The following is a 25,111-nucleotide window of genomic DNA, read 5'->3' on the forward strand; positions in this document are numbered from 1 at the left end:
CTAGATGGGAGGATGTTAATTACTGTGGGGATCAAAGGAGACAATGTACCCTAACACCACACAAATGCCTCTACAGGAGGAAAACTTCCACCTGGGGTCCCCCAGAAGTCAGTTATTAAAGCAATTTCCTGTAGGGATAAAAAGGGAGACAGAAAATTCTGCCAGAAACTTGAGTGTGAACGGCTATAGCCTTGGGCATTAAATTTAACTCCACACTTTCCAGACATGAAGGCAGAAAGGGAACCAAGATGTGACATACAAGTCTGTGGGTCCTAAGCAGGTATCTACTGTGAAGTGAGAAAACTCTTGGCATCAAATTCTAAGAGAAACTGGTCACTGGAAAAGCACACATACCCCTCCCCATTCGGGGGCTGCAAATGTGAAACAAGTATTTCTCCCAGTTTTCCAAAAAGGGAAGGGTGTAAGAAAGAGTACCATTAGCGTTCAGAATGAGGGCTTACTGCTGCCTCAGCTGTACCTGATTTTAAATGCTACAAACTCCTCGGGGGGCCTTGGCAATATCGGAATGTTCTGTCAGCAGGTTTTGGAGGGACCGACATTCCTGGGGACCCATTCTCAGCGTGAGTGCTACGTGTGGGAGTTAAGCAGCGGTGCACCAGTCCCTCTACCGGCAAGGTCAGCAGACCAAGGGAGAGGCGGTCACTGCGTGCCGGGAGAAAGTCTGGGGCCCACCTTCCATCTTCGGACACACTTCCAGAACCACACACACTTAGACACACTCCGGCAGCACATCCAGCCGCAGTCCTGCACCACCTGAGACATGTCACCTCCATGTGTCCAGCAAAGAGCAGAGCCCCTCTCGCCTTCACCGTCAGTGCTCAGTCAGCACCTGCTTCTGGTGACGCCATCCCAGCCCACATGCCTGTGGCATGGTACTTGGCGCAGAGTTACTACTGCTTACTCAGCTCCTGAGTGTAGGTCCTCCTCCTCCTACTCAACCAACCACCTGAAACGTATTATGAGAGTTCTGTTTTCTCTCTGCCCTCCCTTCAACTGGAAGTGAAGAGAAAGAGTCAGGGCGCCCGGATGGCTCAGGAGGTTGGACTCAGGTCATGATCTCAAGGTCATGAGATGGAGCCCCGCATGGAGCTCTGGGCTCAGCGGAAGAGTCTCCTTGAGGATTCTCTCCTTCTCCCTCTGCCCCTCCCCCTCTCAAATAAACAAATCATATATATATATATATGTGTGTGTATATGTGTGTAGATAGATAGATAGATAGATAGATAGATAGATAGATAGATAGAAGAGAGAGTGAAGGAGCAAATTCCACCAAGAATTCTGGTATTTTTAAGACTGATTTTTGTTCAAATGTTCAGACAAAGTAGTATTCCAATCAAAAAAGACTCTTGCCATCCCCAAATGAATATAAGTAGTTTTTGATTCCTCAGAATTACCCTTCTGTGCCAAATATTGAAAGAAGGGACACATTAAAATCAGCTATATTACAAACAGGACCTCAGCTTAACAGGGAATTAGGGCCCAAGTGCACACCCTAGGACTATCATCTAGCTCTTCTGTTCACTGTAGCAGAAGGTAATTAGAATCCCAGGATCAAATCCAGACCTAGAACCAAAGAACTCCCTCCCTGGTCTATGGCACACAAGGCTGGTGTGCCATACTGCACCTCACTCCTCACTCCAGAATTCTGACTCTTGATGGATGGAACCAAGGAAGAAACCATGTGAAAATATGATTGGCCTCCACCAGAGTCTGCCCCAAGCATTAGGGGCTGGCATTCCTAGTTTCCTTGAAATTAACCCGATCTTAGTTAACAAGTACCCCTAGACTGGGGGTTTATAAGCAACAGAAAGTTCTCTCTCATGGTCCTGAAGGCTCTAAGTAAGTCCAAGATCAGGGTGCAAGCATGGTTGAGTTCTGGTGAGAACCCTCTTCTGGGTTGTAGACTGCGGACTTCTTGCTGTGACCTCACATGGCAGAAGGGACAAGGGTGCTCCCTGGGGTCTTTTGAAAATTCACAGCACTAATCCCATTCATGAGAGCTCCACCCTCATGACCTAATCACCTCCCAAAGACCCTACACCTCCTGATACCATCACACTGGGGGGTTAGGATTTCAATCTGTAAGTGCTGGGGGGAAGGTACAAACACTCTATGTCAGCCAACCTCTTGTCCATCTACCATCAAGTCTTTCTTAGACCTTTTAATACAGTATGTACTCTGTTAGTCTGCATGGCAGAAGCAATACCTAAGTCAGGTAACTGGCACCTCGGAAGTAGAACCTCAGAGGAGAGGGATAAAAAGCAGCACAGACAAGGCTGGCAGGAAACCCATCCCAAAAGCAAACCAATCCTTTAGATTAGTTACTAGTTCTGTAGCAATGTCAATTTCCTGGTTTTAGTAATGCACTTTGGTTATGTAACATTATCAGGGAAAGCTGGGAAGGGTATTCAAGAACACTATTACTTTTGCAACTTCTTGTGAGCCTACAATTATTTCAAAATAAAACTCTTAATATGAAAAAAACAAAACTACTAGTCAATGAGCTAAAGGCTCGAGGAAAATTAATGACTTAAGTAAACCCTTTCTAACTGCCCCAGAGCTTCAAAACCACCCCGAGCCTTTCAGTTACCATTTCAATAAGCTTTATTCTAAAGTTTATATCCTTTGTTAAGAATTTTTTAAGATTGTTTTCCTGACATACAGTTTCCAGGACTGGAAACAAAATGGAAAACACGATCCTGTGTTTATACAAAACCCTGCTTAAAGTTTGGCAGTTCCTCAAAAAGTTAAACATAGAATTACCATATGACCCAACAATTCTACTCCTAGTTATATCCCCAAGGTTATTGAAAACACATGTCCACACAAAAACTTGTGCATGAATGTTCACAGTAGCATGAGTCATGATTGCTCCAAAGTGAAAACAGCCCCAATATTCATCAGCAAACATGTGCCATATCCATACATACACAAAGGAATATTATTTGGCCATAAAAAGGAAGGCAGTCTTGAATACTGAAGATATTTTGCAAAGAGAAAGAAGCCAGACATACAAAGCCACATATCATATGATTTATATACAATGTTGAGAATAAGCACAACCACAGAAATAGAAAGTACATTAGTGGTTGCCTAGGGCTAAATGTGGCGGAAGGGAAAAGATAAGGAGTGACTGTTAATGCATACAAGGTTTCTTTTTGATGTCAGGAAAATGTTCTGGAATGAGACAATGGTGATGGTTGCACAATGTTGCAAATATATTGCAAACCACTGAATTATATACTTCAAAGTGGTGACTTGGGGCACCTGGCTGGCTCAGTCAGAAGAGCATGTAACTCTTGATTTTGGGGTCAGGAGTTTGAGCCCCACATTGGGAGCAGAGATCACTAAAAAAATAAACTTTATAAAAATTAAGAAACAAAATTATTTTAAAAAAATTTTTTTAAAAGTAAAATGGTGACTTCTACGGTATGTGAATCCCATCTTAATTTTAAAAAAGAAGAGAAGAAAAGAAAGAAAACCAAAACAAAAAGTTCTGCTTAGAGGGAAATTTTTCTTTTTTTTCCCCCAGGCTTGTTCTGGAACAATAACTTTGCTTTCCTGAAGTATCACTTATGTTATGCTGAGACTTGTCTTTGATTAGGCTAGTATAAGGCTGGCAAAGTGTTACATTTCACTCAACAAATATCTATCATGAGGTATGGGGGAGCAGGGCAAGGGAGGACACAAAAAAGAATTTCTAAAAATAAATAATGGAAAAACCAACCACTAGATCTGAAAGCCTTCTGCAGAGTCGGGGGTGATTACCTTGAGGTTAACTATGCATGTGGTAAACTGAACGCTGCTAACTGCAACATAACATTCTCTCCTTCCCCCAAATAAATATCTGGGGTTTGTCTCTTTAAAAATATTAAAATTTTCAAGATTTTAAGAGGCTTCACTGGCTTCAGGTGTTTCTATATTTGACAAACATATTCACAAGACTCTAGACGTTTAGGAATTCCTATTTTTATCAGATCTCCTCCAAGTGTTCAGCTTTACAAACATCCTCATAGTTTGGGTGTATTTTAACTGGGCAGCGAACATCTCCATCACCTTGACCTCCCAGAAATGGGCTCTCCATCACCACACATTCCACGCAAACAGAGAGCTCACACACAGCACCCATATCATGATTTTGTATAAAAACAGGATCGTGCTTTCCATTTTATTTCCAATACCAGAAACCATATCATAATGCTTAGTAGGAGATAGGACTATGCCATGACTTATAAAATTAGCAACTTCAACTAATCCCAGCACTAATCCCTGGCAATCCAGCAGTTTGTGCCTCTCTGTCCAACAGAGCCACTTACACCCTTTTTTTGTTTCTTATTTTCAAGACAATTCAATAGGCAAAATAAAACATTTCTCATATACATGATGACTCAGAGCTCTTTCTAACAACAACCACAAGCAAATCAAAATAAGACTGATTTTCTTCTTCCCTAATTGAACACACAAGGGTTTTATGCATAAATCAGTATTTGCATACATGTAACGCCAAGAGAACTTTGCCCGAGGAGGCTGCCTTCACTCAAATCACGTCCTTAACTCCTCGTTGGGGGCTGTTTAAAAAGCCAGTTGGTAAATCGAATCAAACAACAGTCTCTCTGTCTCACAGGCACAGCTTCATTCTGATTTTAAGCAGAATTAACACTGTGGCATCTCTGACTGTGTCACCTCCAGCTCTTTCCTACACGAGATCCACCCTAAAGAACAGGATTTGCCACCATGAACGAATATGTTTGCTAGAAAACCAGCGGCTCTGAGAGCGATTCTAAATGAGGAGTTCCCAAAAGAGAAGTTAAAAACCTCCCCTGATGATGACTGAAACTATAAACTTGGTTGGCGGTATGAATTTTGGTCTTTGTTAATTATTAAGTAAAGACAGTGCATGATTATACATTAGAAGTGTATGAAAATTATGAACATGTGAATAGAGACAGGGTCTGGCAAAAATGAAAACAACATCGCATGAAAGTGGATGCTTTCTCAATAATTTCCTTTAAGTGACTGTTATGCTGTAATTAAATATAAAAGAAGATACATCATTCACTTAATTGATAGCTACTCTTATCCCACACAATGTTCCAGTATCTTAATCGTCTGCCACAACTCCCACATCCCCTTCTAGGTCACAGCCCCTGACCTGGGCCTGTCTCCACAGACGGAGATGAGTTATCTGAACCCAGAGGACATGAGCAAGTAGCTGTGCACATAGAGGCTCAGCTGACTCCTCTCTACCGGTCACACAGCTTTGCAAGGGCTCCCTTCCTTCTCTCTCTCAGCGTGGTAGCTCTCCAAACAGAAAGGCTAAGTGTCACTCACAGTGGTGACGTGTAAAAATAGCAAATCCCCGCGCTAATCCCTGCCGACCTTGGAGCTTGTGTCTCTCTATCTAGCAGGGCCGAATACCCCTCCTTCTGTTTTTTATTTCCGAGACAATTCAATAGGCAGAATAAAACATTTTTAAATATATGATGACAGCCCCAGCAAGCATTACTAAGTGCTTACGATGGCAGCGCTGGGCTAAACCAACTCTGAGACACTGAGCGTCGCTCTCCAAGCCTAGACCTCGCAGACTCCAGAATCTGCATCTTTGGCCACTACTCTTCGAAAATAATGGTAATTTTAACTTTTTAAAGTGTACATACACGAAGTCTCATTTAAGCTTCTGAACGTGGCTGTGAGGAATGCAGGTGACAAAGACCTTGAGATGATGCTAAGCGGTGGGGTAACCAGCCCAGGCCCTCCAAGCTAGGGACTGAGCCAGCGCTAGAACCCATGATGGCCAGCCACATCCACGATCTTGCCACTGGCTCCAGCAGCCCTGAAGTCTAAATAAACTGTCTGGAAGTAGTTACTGCCAATGGTTTCTTAGGCAATGTGATAGAAGAAAAGGCTAAATATCAAAGGAATTTAGAAATAAGCTACCTGCTCTCAAACTGTGATGCTATCTAATTGAAACACATACATATCCCCTTTTTGACATCACAACAATTCTAATAGGTAGAATATTATATTTTAAAAGTGGTAAACTAGAAAAAGCCAGGAGTTCCGCAGTCGCAGAGACCTGGGGTGGAATCAGAGTCACCATTTCTAACTGGCAGACCCTGAGCAGGTCGCTCCTCGTGTGTAAAATGGTCTTAGCTACCTTAGGGTGAGCCAGGTATTTAGCACATAGTAAGTACACAAAATCTGTTAGTTTCCTCATATCACAATCAACTCTAGGGCTTGCAGGGACTCTAGGGTCATAAAATAACTACTCTAAAAGTTTGTCCCTTCCGAATGCCATGGACTGAAATGGAATTTGCTGATAAGGAAAAACACATTTTCGTGGAAGCAGCACTTTCCTGAGAAACTTGCGTTAACTAGGGAGTTAACCTAGCAGTGTCCTCCCATAAAATGCAATCACATTATTCATAATAGCCAAAAAGTGGCAGCAACTCAAGTGTCCACTGATGGATGGATGGACCAACAAAATGCAGTATACACACACAATGGAGTTTTATTTAGCCTCAAAAAGGAAGCAAATTCTGACACATGCGGCAACATGGATGAACCTTGTGGACATGTTCTAAGTAAAAGAAGCCTGACACAAAAGTATAAGTACTGTATGAGTCCCTTACATGGGGCACCTCAAGTAGTCAAACTCATCAAGACAGAAAGTAGAACGGCGGCTGCCAGGGACGACGGTGGGGGTAGAATCAAGAACTAGGGTCTAGGGACACCTGGCGGCTCAGTCCTTTAAGCCTAGCCTCTGGATCTCAGGGTCACGCAGCTCCTGCCCAGCAGGGAGTCTGCTTCTCTCCCTCTCCCTCTGCCCCTCCCCCTGCTCCAGAGAGCACATGCGCGTGCGTGCGCGCGTGCTCTCTCTCTCTCTCTCTCTCTCTCTCAAATAAACCAACAAATCTTTAAAAAAAAAAAAAAAAGGAATGAGCGTTTAGTGGGCACAGAGTTTCAGGTTGGGATAATGAAAAAGTTTTGGAGATGGTTGGTGGCAATAGTTAGACATGGTGAATGTATTTAATAACATTGTATATAACTTAAAATGGTTAAAATGCTAAATTTTATGTTACATATATTTTACCTCGATTAAACAAATAGCAAAGATAGCTATCTGTGCACAGGGGCCTTGTACTCTGCTTCCTGGGGCCTGGGCCACGCCTTGTCCCTTCCCTCTGCTGCCTCTGCTTGCCCGGGCTCACCTTCCCACGATTAACCCGTCCCCTCCCCAGGGCACTCACCTGGCCGCAGGGTCAGGGCGATCTTCTGCGGCGTCATCTGAATGACGTCAGAACCGGCAGGACTGGAGCCCTTGCTGCTGAGAGGCAGGCTCCGCAGGACCTGGATGCTGCTGGCCGGGCTCTCAAACTCGCCCCCACAGCCGTTTCTGGCCAGGTTTGCCTTCAAGTCACACCGGGAGGTGAGGGAGCGCAGGCTGCCAAAGTCCTAGGTGCAGCAACAAAGGAAGAGGGCAGAGAGCGGTCAGGTTGTCTTTCCAGAGCACCTCGGGGTGTGGACCCAGGAGCATCTGGTGCAAGCACCTGAAATGCTCCGCACTCCATTTCCGTTGTCTGAAAGTGGTGAAAATGACAACACGCACCCCAAATGCCCCACTAAGGATGATGAGGGTTAATTAAGGTGCTGGATACGAAAACGCTTTGTAAACTGTAAATGCAAAATAAAAATATTTGGTTTCGTTGTTACTTTAATGATCAAAATTCTCCTTAAAAAAAGGCGGGGGGGGGGGTGCCTGTCTACACAATTAGTTGGAAGAAAGTAACTGAAATGGTCAGCTGCACAACTAAAAATGTTTTAAAGATACTATATAAGTAGACAAGTAGTCATCATTCAGTCAATCAAGAGTTAACTTGCAGGCACTACACGTTACACAACCATTCTGTAAGGCAACAGGGCAATAAACATTGTATCCTTTGACCCAGTGGTCCAGTCCCAGGAATTTATCACAAGAACTCAAAGGAAAGAAAAGAGAAACTCTGTAAGATACATACTGCAGTGTTATTTAGAATAGCATGATCTTATAAACTTGTAAACCTAAATCCCTCAACCATAAGAAAAACATGGTATATCACCTCCATAGATGATATAGTCATTCAAAATGAAGACTGAAAAGAAAGTTCAAAACCTACTAAGAAAAAAAAAAAACCAGAAAATAAAACTGTATCTGCATTCAAAACAAAAAATTTAAAAATAAAGATAGTTGAGGCATTAGTGTAAAGGGACTAAAATTACATTTTCCCCTTATTATCTTTACTATTGTTTGAACTATAAAGCCACATTGATAAGAAAAATCTTTCTTAAGCTGGATTTAGGAGAAGGCTAGGTATCAGGATGACCCAACCTTATCTGGGGCACCAGGAATTTAGGCCATTCACTTTAAAATGAAATAATATACTCTATTATAAAATATGGTACTTCGTAAGAATTGATCGTTTTCCAGTAAGGGAATTTTTAACAGCAAAGCAAATTCAGGGTGCTCTCTGAACACGCTCTCACTGATGGATGTAGAAAATTAGATCGCCTCCACCGGCTGGCTGGATGCCAGTGCTGGCCCAGACCACCCTCCTGATGGCTGGGGGAGCTACGATGCTAATCTCTCCCTCTCCCCTCTGTAACATTTTGCCAGAAAGCCTCAGCTGAGTGAAGTGTCCTCCCCGCTGTGTTAGGAGCCAGACTGCTGGCAGAAGCACAGGGACTCGGAGGACTCGCCCTTCGCAGTGGGCTAGGATGCCCCAGGGCTAGCCAATGCCCGTTCGAGCCTTCCCAAGATTCAACACCAGGAAGTGTCAAGAAGAATTTGCAGTGTTTTTATATAAGTGAAACCAGATGTATTGTTCTGGGCCTCTGTGATTTTTGTTGTTGTTGTTGTTTGTTTATTTTATAATTGAACTTTGTGTGTGTGTGTGTGTGTGTGTGTGTGTGTGTGTGTGTACATTGAGCCCCTGGAGATCTTGCCTGTCAAACTCAGGGAGGGTACCGTTAAGTCTGAGTGGCTCCAGACATTTGTGGAGCAGGTGAGAAAATAATTGTTCTGGCTTAAAATGATTATCCTTGAAATTATACAAGATTTCAAAGCTAGGCTTTCCAAACTGGGTTCCAAATGGCCAAGCTTGGCTCTGATATAGAAATTCGAATACAGCAGTCAACAAGCACAGAGATGGGGGAAAGGAGAGGTACCCTCCCGAGGGCCCTGCAGTAGCGGTCTGCTGTCCTGAGCCATCCGCAGCAAGGTCTAACTGGCTGTTCAGAGCTGGAAGGGCTCAGGGGCTTATCTGCTCAGAGCCTCCTCGGTGAAAATTTCTGAACTTCTTGCTGGAATCTGGCATTCTGGGCCTTGCTGCCAGCTCCTCCAATTCTTACGAGCTGGTTGTACGTGGCCCAGTTCTGTCAAGATACACCGTCTTTTTTTTTTTTTAAGATTTTATTTATTTATTTGACAGAGAGAGAGACAGCCAGCGAGAGAGGGAACACAGGCAGGGGGAGCGGGAGAGGAAGAAGCAGGCTCCCGGCGGAGGAGCCTGATGTGGGGCTCAATCCCAGGACTCCGGGATCACGCCCTGAGCCAAAGGCAGACGCTTAACGACTGAGCCACCCAGGCGCCCCTCAAGGTACTCTGTCTTGAGCAGTCCAGTGCAAAACTCTGCCACCAGGTTGGCAATGAAAGCATCCTCAGTCTCCCCAGAGTGATGGGAACCCCTGACATTCCTCCCATTGGTCTGGAGCAGTCTGCATTCTGGAATAGACTAGGTTACAGTGCCAACCTGCTTCACTCTAAGCAGGAGGGAGTTGCATGATTCCTAATCCATAGCCTTGGCAATTCATTTCAGCTTGGTCATCGAGATCATGCCCTCCTGCCCGGACACCTACACTAGCAGTGAACTTCACCCAAGCTTCCCAGTCATCCTGCTCAAAGGGGCTTTTGACAGATGCTACCAGTCCTTGATGGAGAACTTGTGCAGGGCCACCTGCTGGCCGGGAAGAAGTACCTGCTAAGATCACCAGGAGACTTAAGGTCCAGGTCATTCTTCCCAGACCTGAAGAACTCAGAGATAGCCACACCCAAGCCAATGACAACTGTATCTGTGTGTCTGGCTTTCCCAACTGAGGCTAGAGGCTCTGAGGCTTCTTTAATCTCCAGGATATTAGGAGCAAGGCTCTCTTCATTCCCCTCACTGGTAGCGGCTTATTTCTCCTTAATAATATTCTCCGAGGTTGTGGTAAACCTCCACTCCAATGCACACAGCTTCCCGGAAGTTTGCTGCACAAGGCGAGGGAGGGCCATCAACCTTCATACTGTCACCGGGTTGCCTGTGAGAACTACCAACGACCACGTTAAAACTGCAACTCGTGGGGCGCCTGGCTGGCTGAGTCAGTAGAGCACTGGACTTGATCCAGGGTGGTGAGTTCAAGCCCCATGTGGGCCATAGAGACTACTGTAAAACAAACCAACAAACTGCAACGCACACGGTGACTTCAGAAGTGCCAATTAAGTTGGCAATGGGACAACACAGGGAGCCCCCTTCTGAGCTGCTCCAGCTGCACACACAGCAAGGGACACCCTACTGCGGCACCTGTACCAAATTTATATTTAGTCTCAGCGCCATCCATCCCTATCATCAGTTTGTCAACCTCCTCCTATTTCACAAACGTCAGTGTCCTGTTACCTGGGGCGGGCACAGTGGTTTCACTGATGTGTTCAACAGCTTTTGAGACATCTTTACATATATACTGAATCCTGTCATTGTCCAGGGACTCTGAGGCCTCAAAGACACCCCTTGAGGCACTTCTGGGCTTGGCAGGTGTGAAGCACTTTTTGAGAGTAAGGCAGCTGCCTCAGCGGTGGGATTCCCACGTAGCTGAAGGTCCACCTGGCACAGAGTCTGAAAAGAGCCACAATGAATTTCTTGCTGCCCAAGAATAGGACAGACAGCGCTGCAGGCCCAGCTGGGAGTGCTGACCCCACAAGACCAAGTGCTTCTCCTCTGCTCCTGAGCTGTTCTCTAGATCGTTCTTCAGATGCCAGACACCTGACGCCTGGCCCCTCATCCAGGTGCCAGAAGACAGCAAGTTCCAAGGGGAGGGGACTCTGGATGCATCACCTGGGGCCACCCCCTGCTCTCTATGGGTGAGAAATCAGAGGCCCACAGGCCAAAGTTCATGCCTAAGTGCATCCAAGAAACCCAAGTTCACCCGGCTTCAGCTGCCTGGACCCCTGCGCTCTTTGCATGGCCTCCGTTCCATCTCAGCAATGGCCACGGCTGAATTCTGCAGCAGGAAACTAACCCCGGGTCCACAGATTCCATCCCTCTGAATTTAGTATTTCTTTGCTGCCCCCAAGGCAGAGCTCTTCCTGCCACCTATCAAACCTGCAGGATAAATATTCTCTTTTATGCAGAAAAACAGGTATGGAAGGAGACGGGGACCTCATCTCAACATGGAAACATGGAAAGTAGTTTCAGGAAGGGCCGCTAATGGGGCAGAGCGCAACCACGTGCGGGCGCCCCGATGCTCGGAGCGGGAAGGAGTGTCAGCTCATGGAGGAAGCATGTGACCGTGGTCTCCGGAAATGCATCCACCAACCCTCCCGGGACGCATAAAAGGAAACAGCATTACAGGCAAACTTCCAAGAGAAGCAACAGAATGGGAACAGGAACTTGAAGCATCTTTTATGGCTTTCGGTCACTCGGTGGTGATATGAAAAAGACAAGGGAAGTGTTCCAAATGTAGATCCCTTCTAATTTGTTACAACATTGGCCTTCGCAAGTTGTGACTTGCTCCCCTTTCCTCCCTCCGCCACCTGTGACGTGGAGGATAGGATGAGCGCGGCTGTTGGTTGTAACATTGTCACACCCAGCTCCCTGGACATTTTCTGCGAGCAGCGAAAGCCAGCGCTCGCAGCCCGGCCAGCGTGGCGGGGTTCGTTCACGTCTGTCTGAGTGGGCCACACCGTCGTGACGGCATCCGCGCGGCACCCTGCCTCTACTCTTGCTAAAGGTTTAAACTCTAAAAAGATGCGGGTGTTGGTTTTGGGGGAAGGACGGATTCGTGTTTGTTTCTGAAACAGCAAGGGTCGGAGAAGAGGAACCCCAGCAAGAAAGGAGGCAAACAGCCCCAATTTCTGCGATGAAGACGGAAGAAACAAACGGGTGAACAGGCAGAGAGCCTGGCAGAGAGGTGGGCACGGGCGGGGAGCTGACTGTGCTCCGAGGCGGGCCTCTCCCCGGGGGCAGGGCAGGAGCAGGGGAGAAGGTAAGCCTGCAAACCGGAATCTGCAATCTGCGAGGGAGCACCACGCTCCCCTCCGCCTGGGGACGGAGAAATCCCTCTGTCGGCGTTCAGGCGGCTCGTTCAAGTCACTGAACACATATTTAAGAAGCATCGACAATAGGCCACGATTAGTCCTTTCATGACCAGAAAGAGATTTTCTCTCAAAGCATCTGTATTTTATTGTGAGCTGGAGTGAATGCTCATTTTTTTCTTCATTTCCTTCCAGCTCAAAGGAGAATGCAGGCAATGTCTCCTCGATGCCCTGGCCACCATAATTTCCCCCGGAAGTCCACTCGGCACATTACAGGATGCTATTGTGGTCTTGTCTAAGCTGTAAAACAGGATGCTAGTGTGGTTTCATCTTGGCTGTCCCGGCTATTTTGCTTTCTTGCTGGGGACCTTGGCCCTGACTACCTAAGTGTCCAATTAACCTCTAACACCGTCTTGCTTCCCTGCCTCTAAACAGTCTCCTTCTTCCTGCCTCCAGCCCTACTGATCATTCACACTTTCATTTCTGCATCTCCATGTCTACCTCCAAGGCAAAAGACCCTTCACCCCAGCCCACACTTCCCCAGTCTTCTTCCATTCCAACCCCATTTCCATCCATACGCCACAGGCCAGTGACCTTGCCTCCCTGGTCCTTCTCCCTCTGGTTTCTCAGCAGCCTGTTCTGGCTGTGGCCGCAGTACCTCAAGGTGTCTCACCATCTTGCCCGACAGCCTCCCCCTTCCCCAGCCCCGTGTGCAATGTCCTAGCCTGTCTTTGTCTCCTTTTCCGCTCCCACCAACTCTGCTTTCTATCCTCACACGGAGTCTGGGCCCTTCAGCCTTGCCCACTTCTCCCAAACCACCGTCCTCTTGCAAGCCACACTGGCCTCCCTGCTTCCAGCACAAACCCTATGCTTCCTGCCTTCCTGGGCACACAGCTACATCCGGTCTCCTGGTTCTCCTCGCATGTAGGAATAGTGCCGTGACTGGGTGGTCAGCAAGAAAGTGTGAGTGGGAACGAGGCGGGCTGCCCCGGGCCTTGCCAGGTAGCACACACCGCTCTGCCCTGCAAATTCCTCTCACAGCTAGCTGGGCTGTGAAGCTTACAATCTTAGATCAGGGGCAGATGTCCACTTGGAAAAAAATGACAGACAAAATGGATAATATGCTGCCGGAATTTGTTGTGTGTTTTATCCTGTGCGGTACAAACAGCACCAAAAGTGCTCATGCTGGTTGAGAAGCAGGGGTCAAGGGGGTGTCACAAAGAATAAATTAGGGACAGGGGCTGAGGTGTACAGCAGGAACAAGTAAGGGCAGGAAAAGACAGGCAGCCTCCCACACTCCAGGTCTCAGAGTACCAGAGAGTCTGGCAACTCTAAAATCTTTTTATTTTTCTTAATTTTTTTAAAAGATTTATTTATTTACTAGAGAGAGAGAGCAAGCAAGCACAGGGTGAGGGGTGGAGGGAGAGGGAGAGACAAACCCAAGCAGGCTCTGTGCTGAGTGCGCAGCCCAACGCGAGGCTCAATCCCAGGACCCTGAGATCAGGACCCAAAATGAAATCAAGAGTCGGATGCTCGGGGCACCTGGGTGGCTCAGTAGGTTAAGCAGCTGCCTTCATCTCAGGTCATGATCTCAGGGTCCTGGGATCAAGCCCCACATTGGGCTCCCTGCTCAGCGGGCAGTCTGCTTCTCCCTCTTTCTCTGCTGCTCCCCCTGCTTCTGCTCTCACTCGTGCTTTCTCTCTCAAATACATAAATAAAATCTTTAAAAAAAAAAAAAGAGTTGGATGCTCAACCAACTGAGCCACCCAGGTGCCCCCAAAATAAAATCTTTAAAAAAGAAAAAAAAAGGCCACGCAGCAGAGCAGCAGAAGGGAGTAGAGAACCAGCAAGAAGTGCTGAGTGGGAGCCGGACACGGGCAGACTCAGATTCAATACCTGTGTGAGAACACAGGAACGGGAGGGCAGACTGGGAAGAGGAGGTGGAATGAGGTTACAATGAATGTGAAATGCAGAGTAAGGCTCCCCACCTCACCTCAAGTAAAATAAGCAAGCACGGTGAGACCGAGAGCAGGGGAGTCCCGATGGAAAACGTTCTGCGATTACTCTGTGCTGGTGTGCGGCAACGACAGGTGGGCAGATCGGAATCCACACGAACACACTGGTTAGGAACCTGGCCCTCCCTCACTGTCCACGAGGCACCAGCCCTCAATGTACCTGCACATCATATGCTCTTGGCAACCTTCCTCCTAGGACATATGGTGAGGAAGGCACTCGGCCACATTCACTATCTGGCTAGAGGGCAGAGGCCGATCAGAAACCATGCCTGAACTGTCCAAACGCAGCTCCCCGAAAGACACTCAGGCCCCGGAGGCAGCTCGCCCCAGGGAAATGGACAGCTGCATTCCCTCGCAGACATCACAGGAAGTTCTGCAGCCAAGACTGAGGCTCATCGAAGCCCAGAGAACCCAGCAGACTAGAGAGGGAACCCACGTGTGGGCTGGGACGATGCAAGGCTCCTGGAGATCATCATGTCATTCACTATCAATATTAGCACATCAGACTCGGGGAAGTACTAGCACAAGAAAGGAAGACACTTCAAGTAGACGACTGACCCTGGCCTGCAGATCCCACTGCTTCCATTTACTAGAAGATACCATGGATGACAGCAGCGGTGTGCTGGATGACACTCATTCTGCCCATTAGCATCCCATCCAAAAGCCTTCTCATGCACTCGTCTCATCTTATACTCCCAAGAATGCTGGATGGGGGCCATCGTCACTATCATTTGACACATCAAGAAACTGGGAGTAAAGCATGGCAAAACTGAGATTTAAACTTTGCTTTTCTCGGGGCGCCTGGGTGGCTCAGTCAGTTAAGCATCTGACTTCAGCTCAGGTCGTGATTTCAGGGTCCTGGGATCGAGCCCCATGTCAGGCTCCCTGCTCAGTGGGAATTCTGCTTGTCCTTCTCCCTCTGCTCCTCTCTCTTGCATACTCTATCTCTAAAATAAATAAATAAAACTTAAAAAAAACAAAAAAAACTTAACAGTGTAGTCACACAAGGAGGGTTTGTGCCTTGCGGTTCTAACAACAATTTCAAAAAGTGACCCGGAAGATGGCGGAGGAGTAGGGGACCACTTTTTCAGCTGGTCCCCTGAGTCGAGTTGGATAGGTACCAGACCAGCCTGAACATCCACGGAATCAGCCTGAGACGCAGGAAGATACATCTGGATCTCTACAAATGAACATCTCCAGCGCTGAGTACTGAGGTACAAAGCGGGGAGCCGTGAAACCGCGCACAGATATCGGAAGATAAACGGAAGGGGGAGGGAGCCGCCGCGTTCGGGCGCTGGGAAGCGGTAGCCACCTGCACGGGGGAGCAGACAGACTCGCGGACTGACACCCGCGAGAAAACAGACTGTGACCGTGAGCCGGGGAACGCACGCGACCAGACTGAAACGGAGCTCCAGTGCGCTCACGGGATCCAGACTGAGACCCGGAGATCCGGGAGCGCGCGGGGGCGGCTGGCGGTGTTAGAAACACAAAGGACAGAGACGCGCCGGCCCTGGAAGTGAGGGCTGGGACGCCGGGTGTGGGGCGCACATCCCGGGACGCTGCAGGGCTGAGCAGCACCAACAGTAACAGAGTTAAAGTGGCCAGAACATCAGTGGAGAACGGTCTGCGATCCCTCTGTTCTGAGACAGAGGCTGAGATTCGGCCACTGCTGCTCTGACTCTCAGAAGAGGCACAGCAGACCGCCAGGGAAAGCCGCCAGAGAACAAAAGCCTGGAAACATCGGCTCACAGTGTGCCCATCCCCATCCCCCCTCGCAGGGAACACGGAGACTCTACCCAAACAGGGTTGCCTGAGTATCGGCGCAGCAGGCCCCTTCCCCAGAACACAGAAGGCAGGCTGAAAAATCAAGAAGCCCATATCCCCAAGGTCCCTATAAAACAAGGGCGCACGGCCTGGGTCCCAGTCAATAATTTGGGCTCTGGAAAACCCCGCACTCTCTCCTCATCAGAATGACGAGAAGGAGAAATCCCCCCAGCAAAGAAAAGACAGTGAGTCAGTGGCCTCTGCCACAGAAATAACGGATATGGATATAACCAAATTACCAGAAATGGAATTCAGAGTAACAATGGTCAAGATGATGTGTAGACTTGAAAAAAGTATTAACGAAAATGTTAATGAGAATATAGAATCTCTCAGGGCAGAAATGAGAGCAAATTTGGCAGAAATTAAAAATTCTATGAGCCAAATGCAGGCAAAACTAGAGGCTCTGACGGCCAGGGTGAATGAGGCAGAAGAACGAATCAGCGAATTGGAGGATGGGTTAGTAGAAGAAAAAACTAAAATAGAATCTGGACTCAAAAAAATCCACGCACAGGAATGTAGATTACGGGAGATCATTGACTCAATGAAACGTTCCAATATCAGAATCATCGGCATCCCCGAGGGGGTGGAGAAAAACAGAGGTCTAGAAGAGATATTTGAACAAATTGTAGCTGAAAACTTCCCTAATCTAGCAAGGGAAACAAACATTCGTGTCCAAGAGGCAGAGAGGACCCCTCCCAAGCTCAACCACGACAAACCTACGCCACGTCACGTCATAGTGCAATTCGCAAATATTAGATCCAAGGATACAGTATTGAAAGCGGCCAGGGCAAAGAAATTTCTCACGTACCAAGGCAAAAGTATCAGAATTACGTCAGACCTGTCTACACAGACCTGGAATGAGAGAAAGGGTTGGGGGGGCATTTTTAAAGCTCTTTCAGAGAAAAACATGCAGCCAAGGATCCTTTATCCAGCAAGGCTGTCATTCAGAATTGATGGAGAAATAAAGACGTTCCAGAATCGCCAGTCACTAACCAATTTCGTAACCACGAAACCAGCCCTACAGGAGATATTAGGGGGGTTCTATAAAAGTAAAAAGGCCCCAAGAGTGATACAGAACAGAAAGTCACAGCCAATACAAACAAAGACTTTACTGGCAACATGGCAACATTAAAATCATATCTCTCAGTAATCAGTCTTAATGTAAATGGTTTGAACCATCCCATAAAACTCCACAGGGTTGCAGATTGGATAAAAAGAAATGACCCATCCATTTGCTGTCTACAAGAGACTCATTTCGAACCCAAAGATGCATTCAGACTGAGAGTAAGGGGATGGAGTACCATCTTTCACGCAAATGGACCTCAAAAGAAAGCTGGGGTAGCAATTCTCATATCAGATAAATTGGATTTTAAACTACAGACTATAGTTAGAGATGCAGAAGGGCACTATATTATTCTTAAGGGAAGTATTCAACAAGTGGATATGACAATTATAAATATATATGCCCCCAACAGGGGAGCAGCAAGATACACAAGCCAACTCTTAACCAGAATAAAGAGACATATAAATAAAAATACATTAATAGTAGGGGACCTCAACACTCCACTCTCAGAAATAGACAGAACACCCTGGCAAAAACTAAGCAAAGAATCAAAGGCTTTGAATGCCATACTCGACGAGTTGGACCTCATAGATATATATAGAACACTACACCCCAGAACCAAAGAATACTCATTCTATTCTAATGCCCATGGAACATTCTCAAGAATAGACCATGTTCTGGGACACAAAACAGGTCTCAACCGATACCAAAAGATTGAAATTATCCCCTGCATATTCTCAGACCACAACGCTCTGAAATTGGAACTCAACCACAAGGAAAAATTTGGAAGAAACTCAAACACTTGGAGACTAAGAACCATCCTGCTCAGGAATGACTCGATAAACCAGGAAATCAAAAATCAAATTAAACAATTTATGGAGACCAATGAGAATGAAAATACAACAGTCCAAAACCTATGGGATACTGCAAAGGCAGTCCTAAGGGGGAAATACATAGCCATCCAAGCCTCACTCAAAAGAATAGAAAAATCTAAAATGCAGTTTTTATATTCTCACCTCAAGAAGCTGGAACAGCAACAGAGGGACAGGCCTAATCCACGCACGAGGAAGCAGTTGACCAAAATTAGAGCTGAAATCAATCAAGCAGAAACCAGAAGTACAGTAGAGCAGATCAACAGGACTAGAAGCTGGTTCTTTGAGAGAATCAATAAAATTGACAGACCACTGGCAAGACTTATCCAAAAGAAAAGAGAAAGGACCCAGATTATTAAAATTATGAATGAAAAAGGAGAGGTCACGACGAACACCATTGAAATTGGAAGGATTATTAGAAATTTTTATCAACAGCTATATGCCAATAAACTAAGCAATCTGGAAGAGATGGAATCCTTCCTGGAAACCTATAAACTACCAAGATTGAAACCGGAAGAAATTGATTCCTTAAACAGGCCAATTAATTATGAAGAAATTGAGTCAGTGATAAACAACCTTCCAAATAACAAAACTCCAGGCCCGGACGGTTTTCCTGGGGAATTCTACCAAACATTCAAAGAAGAAATAATACCTATTCTCCTAAAGCTATTTCAAAAAATAGAAACAGAAGGAAAGCTACCAAACTCATTCTATGAGGCCAATATTACCTTGATCCCCAAACCAGGCAAAGACCCCCTCAAAAAGGAGAATTACAGACCGATTTCCCTAATGAATATGGACGCCAAAATCCTCAACAAGATACTTGCTAATAGAATCCAACAGTACATTAAAAGGATTATCCATCACGATCAAGTGGGATTCATACCTGGGATGCAAGCGTGGTTCAATATTCGCAAATCAATCAGCGTGATACATCATATCAACAAGAAAAGACTCAGGAACCATATGATCCTCTCAATCGATGCCGAAAAAGCATTTGACAAAATACAGCATCCTTTCCTGATTAAAACCCTTCAGAGTGTAGGAATAGAAGGTACATTTCTCAATCTCATAAAAGCCATCTATGAAAAGCCTACTGCAAATATTATTCTCAATGGGGAAAAGCTGGAAGCCTTTCCCTTAAGATCAGGAACTCGACAAGGATGCCCACTCTCGCCACTATTATTCAACATAGTACTAGAAGTCCTTGCAACAGCAATCAGACGACAAAAAGGGATCAAAGGTATTCAAATTGGCAAAGAAGAAGTCAAAATGTCTCTCTTTGCAGATGACATGATACTCTATATGGAAAACCCAAAAGAAGCCACTCCCAAACTATTAGAAGTTATAGAGCAATTCAGTAACGTGGCGGGATACAAAATCAATGCTCAGAAATCAGTTGCATTTCTATACACGAATAACGAGACCGAAGAAAGAGAAATTAGGGAATCCATCCCATTTACAATAGCACCAAAAACCATACGTTACCTTGGAATTAACTTAACCAGAGACGTAAAGGACCTATATTCTAGAAACTATAAATCACTCTTGAAAGACATTGAGGAAGACACAAAAAGATGGGAAAATATTCAATGCTCATGGATCGGAAGAATTAACACAGTTAAAATGTCCATGCTACCCAGAGCAATCTACACTTTCAATGCTATCCCGATCAAAATACCGAGGACATTTTTCAAAGAACTGGAACAAATAGTCCTTAAATTTGTATGGAACCAGAAAAGGCCCCGAATCTCCAAGGAACTGTTGAAAAGGAAAAACGAAGCTGGGGGCATCACAATGCCGGATTTTGAGCTGTACTACAAAGCTGTGATCACAAAGACAGCATGGTACTGGCACAAAAACAGACACATAGACCAATGGAACAGAATAGAGAGCCCAGAAATGGACCCTCGGCTCTTTGGGCAACTAATATTTGATAAAGCAGGAAAAAACATCCGGTGGAAAAAAGACAGTCTCTTCAATAAATGGTGCTGGGAAAATTGGACAGCTACATGCAAAAGAATGAAACTTGACCACTCTCTCACACCATACACAAAAATAAACTCCAAATGGATGAAAGACCTCGATGTGAGACAGGAATCCATCAAAACCTTAGAGGAGAACATAGGCAGCAACTATACGACATCGGCCACAGCAACATTTTTCATGACTCATCTCCAAAGGCAAGAGAAACAAAAGATAAAATGAACTTGTGGGACTTCATCAAGATAAAAAGCTTCTGCACAGCCAAGGAAACAGTCAAAAAAACTAAGAGGCAGCCCACGAAATGGGAGAAGATATTTGCAAATGACACTACAGATAAAGGACTGGTATCCAAGATCTACAAAGAACTTCTCAAACTCAACACACGAGAAACAAATAAACAAATCAAAAAATGGGCAGAAGATATGAACAGACACTTTTCCAATGAAGACATACAAATGGCTAACAGACACATGAAAAAATGTTCAAAATCATTAGCCATCAGGGAAATTCAAATCAAAACCACACAGAGATACCACCTTACGCCAGTTAGAATGGCAAAAATAGACAAGGCAAGAAACAACAATTGTTGGAGAGGATGTGGAGAAAGGGGATCCCTCCTACATTGTTGGTGGGAATGCAAGTTGGTACAGCCACTCTGGAAAACAGTGTGGAGGTCCCTTAAAAAGTTAAAAATTGAGCTACCCTATGATCCAGCCATTGCACTACTGGGTATTTACCCCAAAGATACAGACATAGTGAAGAGAAGGGCCATATGCACCCCAATGTTCATAGCAGCATTGTCCACAATAGCCAAAGCGTGGAAGGAACCGAGATGCCCTTCAACAGATGACTGGATTAAGAAGCTGTGGTCCATATATACAATGGAATATTACTCAGCTATCAGAAAGGATGAATTCTCAACATTTGCTGCAACATGGACGGCACTGGAGGAGATAATGCTAAGTGAAATAAGTCAAGCAGAGAAAGACAATTATCATATGATTTCTCTCATCTATGGAGCATAAGAACTAGGAAGATCGGTAGGGGAAGAAAGGGATAAAGAAAGGGGGGGTAATCAGAAGGGGGAATGAAACATGAGAGACTATGGACTCTGAGAAACAAACTGAGGGCCTCAGAGGGGAGGGGGGTGGGGGAATGGGATAGGCCGGTGATGGGTAGTAAGGGGGGCACGTATTGCATGGTGCACTGGGTGTTATACGCAACTAATGAATCATCGAACTTTACATGGGAAACCGGGGATGTACTGTATGGTGACTAACATAATATAATAAAAAACATTAAAAATAACAAACAAACAAAAAAAGTGACCCAGAAATGTCCTTCAAGATGGGAATTTTAGAAATTGATCATTTGCTGATGAGCCCACCAAGCCCTGATATTTGTACTGCTGTATGACAGCAATATGCCTAACATCTCCCTGAACTTATAACCCTTCTTACGGGGCTTGAAGAAACAGCAACTGTTATTTTTAATATACCACAAAGTCTGATTCATAATACTCATACCCTCAGATAAGCCACATGACGACGACTGGCCTCCATCCACATGCCACCCACTCACGTGTGCTTTAAACTATTACATGACGATCTTACTTCACACGCTCAGATCTTTTACCAAATAGCAGGATACGAGTCAAAACTGGCTCCCCCACAAAAGGGAAGGAAGGCCTTGTTTTCCTAAAATAGGATTAAAGCACTCAACACTATCTAAAGCCCTGACTGAATTTATCATGTTATAAAAATGTAGCTTTGTCATTGCCCTGGGAAAAAGAAGAAGAGGCAGCCTGCAGAATCCGTGCCCCCTTCCTCTGCACAGTCAACTTGGGTGCCAGGTGTAGCCCCCCCAGCCCCCCATACCCCTACGCCCCTTACCTCCTACCCTGCCCCGCCCCCCACCGCGTACCTCTTTGAAGCACCAGGCACATTTTGGATGGATTAACAGACATTCTTCACATGAGGTGGCACTTCCACTAGTGCATATGTTGAGACCTTCAAAGAAAGATTAGGATGCACCGATTAGTTCCTGGCCATAAACCTTACTGATGAGGCCCTTGAATGGGGTGGGAGGAGGAGTCACTTCCCTCTTTAGCAGGGAGTCTGGGTCAGGCTGAAGGGTACAGGCCCCTGGGCTGATTGCAGGTTAAGGCACAGGCTAAGCACTGGCAGTTTTTGAAGCATCCACCCAGCATGCACACTTGTGTTAGCAACTCCCATTTCTTCTCCTGGACCCACCTGGATTTCCACCCCCATAACACAGTAGGTCCTCCCTCACTGAAGGTCTCATTACACTTAGTCTACCCAAAATGACAAAAAGAAATAGTACAAAAAAAAAAAAAAAAGAGGGGTGCCTGGGTGGTCGGTTAAGAGTCTGCCTTCAGTTCAGGTCATGATCTCAGGGTTCTGGGATCGAGCCCCGCGTCAGGCTCTATGCTCTGCCTGGAATCTCCTTCTTCCTCTCATTCTCCCTCTGTGCTCTCTTTCTCTCACAAATATATAAATAAAATTTTAAAAGAAGAAAGAGAGAGAGAGAAGGAGGGAGAGAGGGAGGGAGGGAGAGGGGAGGGAGAAAGGGAGGGGAGGAGGGAGAGAGGGGGAAGGAAGGAAGGAAGGAAGGAAGGAAGGAAGGAAGGAAGGAAGGGAAATGAAGAACAGATTGATCTCCTTCAGGCATAAGAAAAGAAAATCCTAAATCAAGTGCTATCACACCAAATCCAAGTGCACCAAAGGAAGCCAACAGAACACTTAAAGAAGAATGTACCCACGGAATACAATGTTGGTTGAAGATAAAGAAAATCCATTCACTCAGTATACCTACTAGTAGGTTAAATACGAGAAACCATACCATCACCTCACTGGGTAATGAAAAGGCACTGGATCAAATTCAAAACCCATCCCTGATCAGAAACTAAGATTAGAAGGAAACTTCTTTATCATTGTAAAAGTTACTTATTTCAAACCAAGGCCAATCCCTTCTCTTCCATTAATCTGGGGACCCAGAAGCAGGCTGAACTGTCGTGGTGAAGGTAAACCCCCCAGACCCCCTCAACTCCCCACCCCACAGCCAGTCCCACCCTTCCTCAACCTTGCCAGCAGCACAGGTATCCTTGGTGAAACTTACCATCCCTTTTTTTCCCCTTCCTCTCAGAAACATCAAGGATACATTTCTTTTGACCAAGAGCAGAACTTGTTGGTTTTTCTCTGAATGAAAATGGCTCTATTCAACCCTCATAGCACTACTGGACCCACTGGTCTCTCCTAGTCATTGCCTTGACTGTCAAAAGGAGAGAGGTCCATTGAATTGATGGAAAAAAGAAATGCAGGGCCACCAGTCCTAAAAAGAAGGGCCCAAAGTATAACAGGAAAAACAGAGCCAAAAAGATGAAAAGAGAGTGGAGGAGAAAATACAGTGAACTCCACAAAGCACCATAAAAGCAATTATTGTACCCCAAAAAAACAAATAATCCAGTCAAGAAATAGGAAGAAGACATGAACAGACACTTCTCCAAAGAAGATATATAAATGGCCAACAGACACATGAAAAAATGCTCATCACTTGTCATCAGGGAAATTCAAATCAAAACCACAATGAGATACCACCTTACACAAGTTAGAATGGCTAAAATTAACAAGAGATGGAACGACACATTTTGGCAAGGATGTGGACAAAGGGGAACCCTCTTACACTATTGGTGGGAATGCAGGTTGGTACAGTCACTCTGGAAAATGGTATGCAGTTTCCTCAAGAAGTTAAAAATAGAGCTACCCTATGACCCAGCAATTGCACTACTGGGTATTTACCCCAAAGATACAGACCTAGTGAAGAGAAGGGGCACATGCACCCCAATGTTCATAGCAGCATTGTCCACAATAGCCAAACTGTGGAAGGAACTGAGATGCCCTTCAACAGATGAATGGATAAAGAAGATGTGGTTCATATATACAATGGACTATTTACTCAGCTATCAGAAAAGATGAATACCTACCATTTACATCGACATGGATGGAACTGGAGGGGATTATGCTAAATGAAATAAGTCAAGCAGAGAAAGACAATTATCATATGGTTTCACTCATATGTGGAATATAAGAAATAGCACAGAAGATCATAAGGGAAGGGAGGGAAAACTGAATGGTAAGAAATCAGAGAGGGAGACAAACCATGGCAGACTCATGACTCTACGAAACAAACTGAGGGTTGCGGAAGGGGAGATGGGTGAGAGGATGGGGTAACTGGGTGATGGGCATTAAGGAGGGCATGTGATGTGATGAGCACTGTATATGAAACTAATGAATCACTGAACACTACATCAGAATGATGTACTATGTGTTGGCTAACTGAACTTAAATTTAAAAAACTAAAATTAAAAAATAAACATAAAAAAATTAAAAAGATCCCGGGGGCAGGGGGGGGGGACAGTTGTTATAAAATATCTTGAAACTGCAGCATTTCCCCAATTTGCTAATTTTAACTCCCTGCTTCTTCCCTGTCACCAGCAGTAAAAACAGAAATCGAGTGACATGAGGAGCTGTACTGTGTCATCCCAAGGGACACTAGAGGGAACAAATACCATTTAGGATAAGAATGGCCGCTGGGATAGAAGGGAGAGGAAACTGGCAGGACCCAAGATGCTGGGAAGAAAGGAGGGGTGGGTTTGGAGACCCAGAGAGGGTAAAGTCAGATGTTTTTCCCAGGCAGAGATCCAAACCCTGAACTCTGGGCCCCTGGTCTCCATCAGCCACCATGTCCCCAGAGCTGGGGGACCCCAATCTCACCACCAGCCCTGCACCAGGACCTCCTGGGTGCAAGCCCTGGCCTTGGAACACATTTCTCGGGAGAAATAAGCTGGGACCAACTAGCACGCATAACTTCATTTCAGCAAGAAGAGCCCTTCCCAGGTCCAAACACTAACCAAGAAGGTCTCCCAATCTGGCCCACTGGGAATTTGGGCCTGCCTGCCTCCTGCTTGCCCTGACAAATTCCTTTC

At 45.7% G+C, this 25,111-nt stretch overlaps 1 protein-coding gene and 1 pseudogene across 4 annotated transcripts in view; both read right to left on the minus strand.

Moving 5' to 3' along the window:
- The window catches only part of ITGB5 (integrin subunit beta 5), a 118,367-nt gene that overhangs the window by 85,220 nt on the left and 8,036 nt on the right, over positions 1-25,111 (minus strand). For all 4 annotated transcript variants that reach the window (XM_040621350.1, XM_040621349.1, XM_040621348.1 and 1 more), the window contains exons 2-3: positions 22,030-22,115; positions 7,272-7,476 (exon numbers count right to left, since the gene is read on the minus strand). In XM_040621350.1, coding sequence (XP_040477284.1) covers positions 7,272-7,476; positions 22,030-22,115 — 291 coding nt within the window. The remainder of the gene's footprint in view (positions 1-7,271; positions 7,477-22,029; positions 22,116-25,111) is intronic.
- LOC121100412 lies at positions 9,016-11,087 on the minus strand (annotated as a pseudogene).

Source organism: Ursus maritimus, unplaced genomic scaffold (assembly GCF_017311325.1).
Source record: "Ursus maritimus isolate PB19 unplaced genomic scaffold, ASM1731132v1 scaffold_4, whole genome shotgun sequence".
Taxonomy (NCBI): Eukaryota; Metazoa; Chordata; class Mammalia; order Carnivora; family Ursidae; genus Ursus; species Ursus maritimus.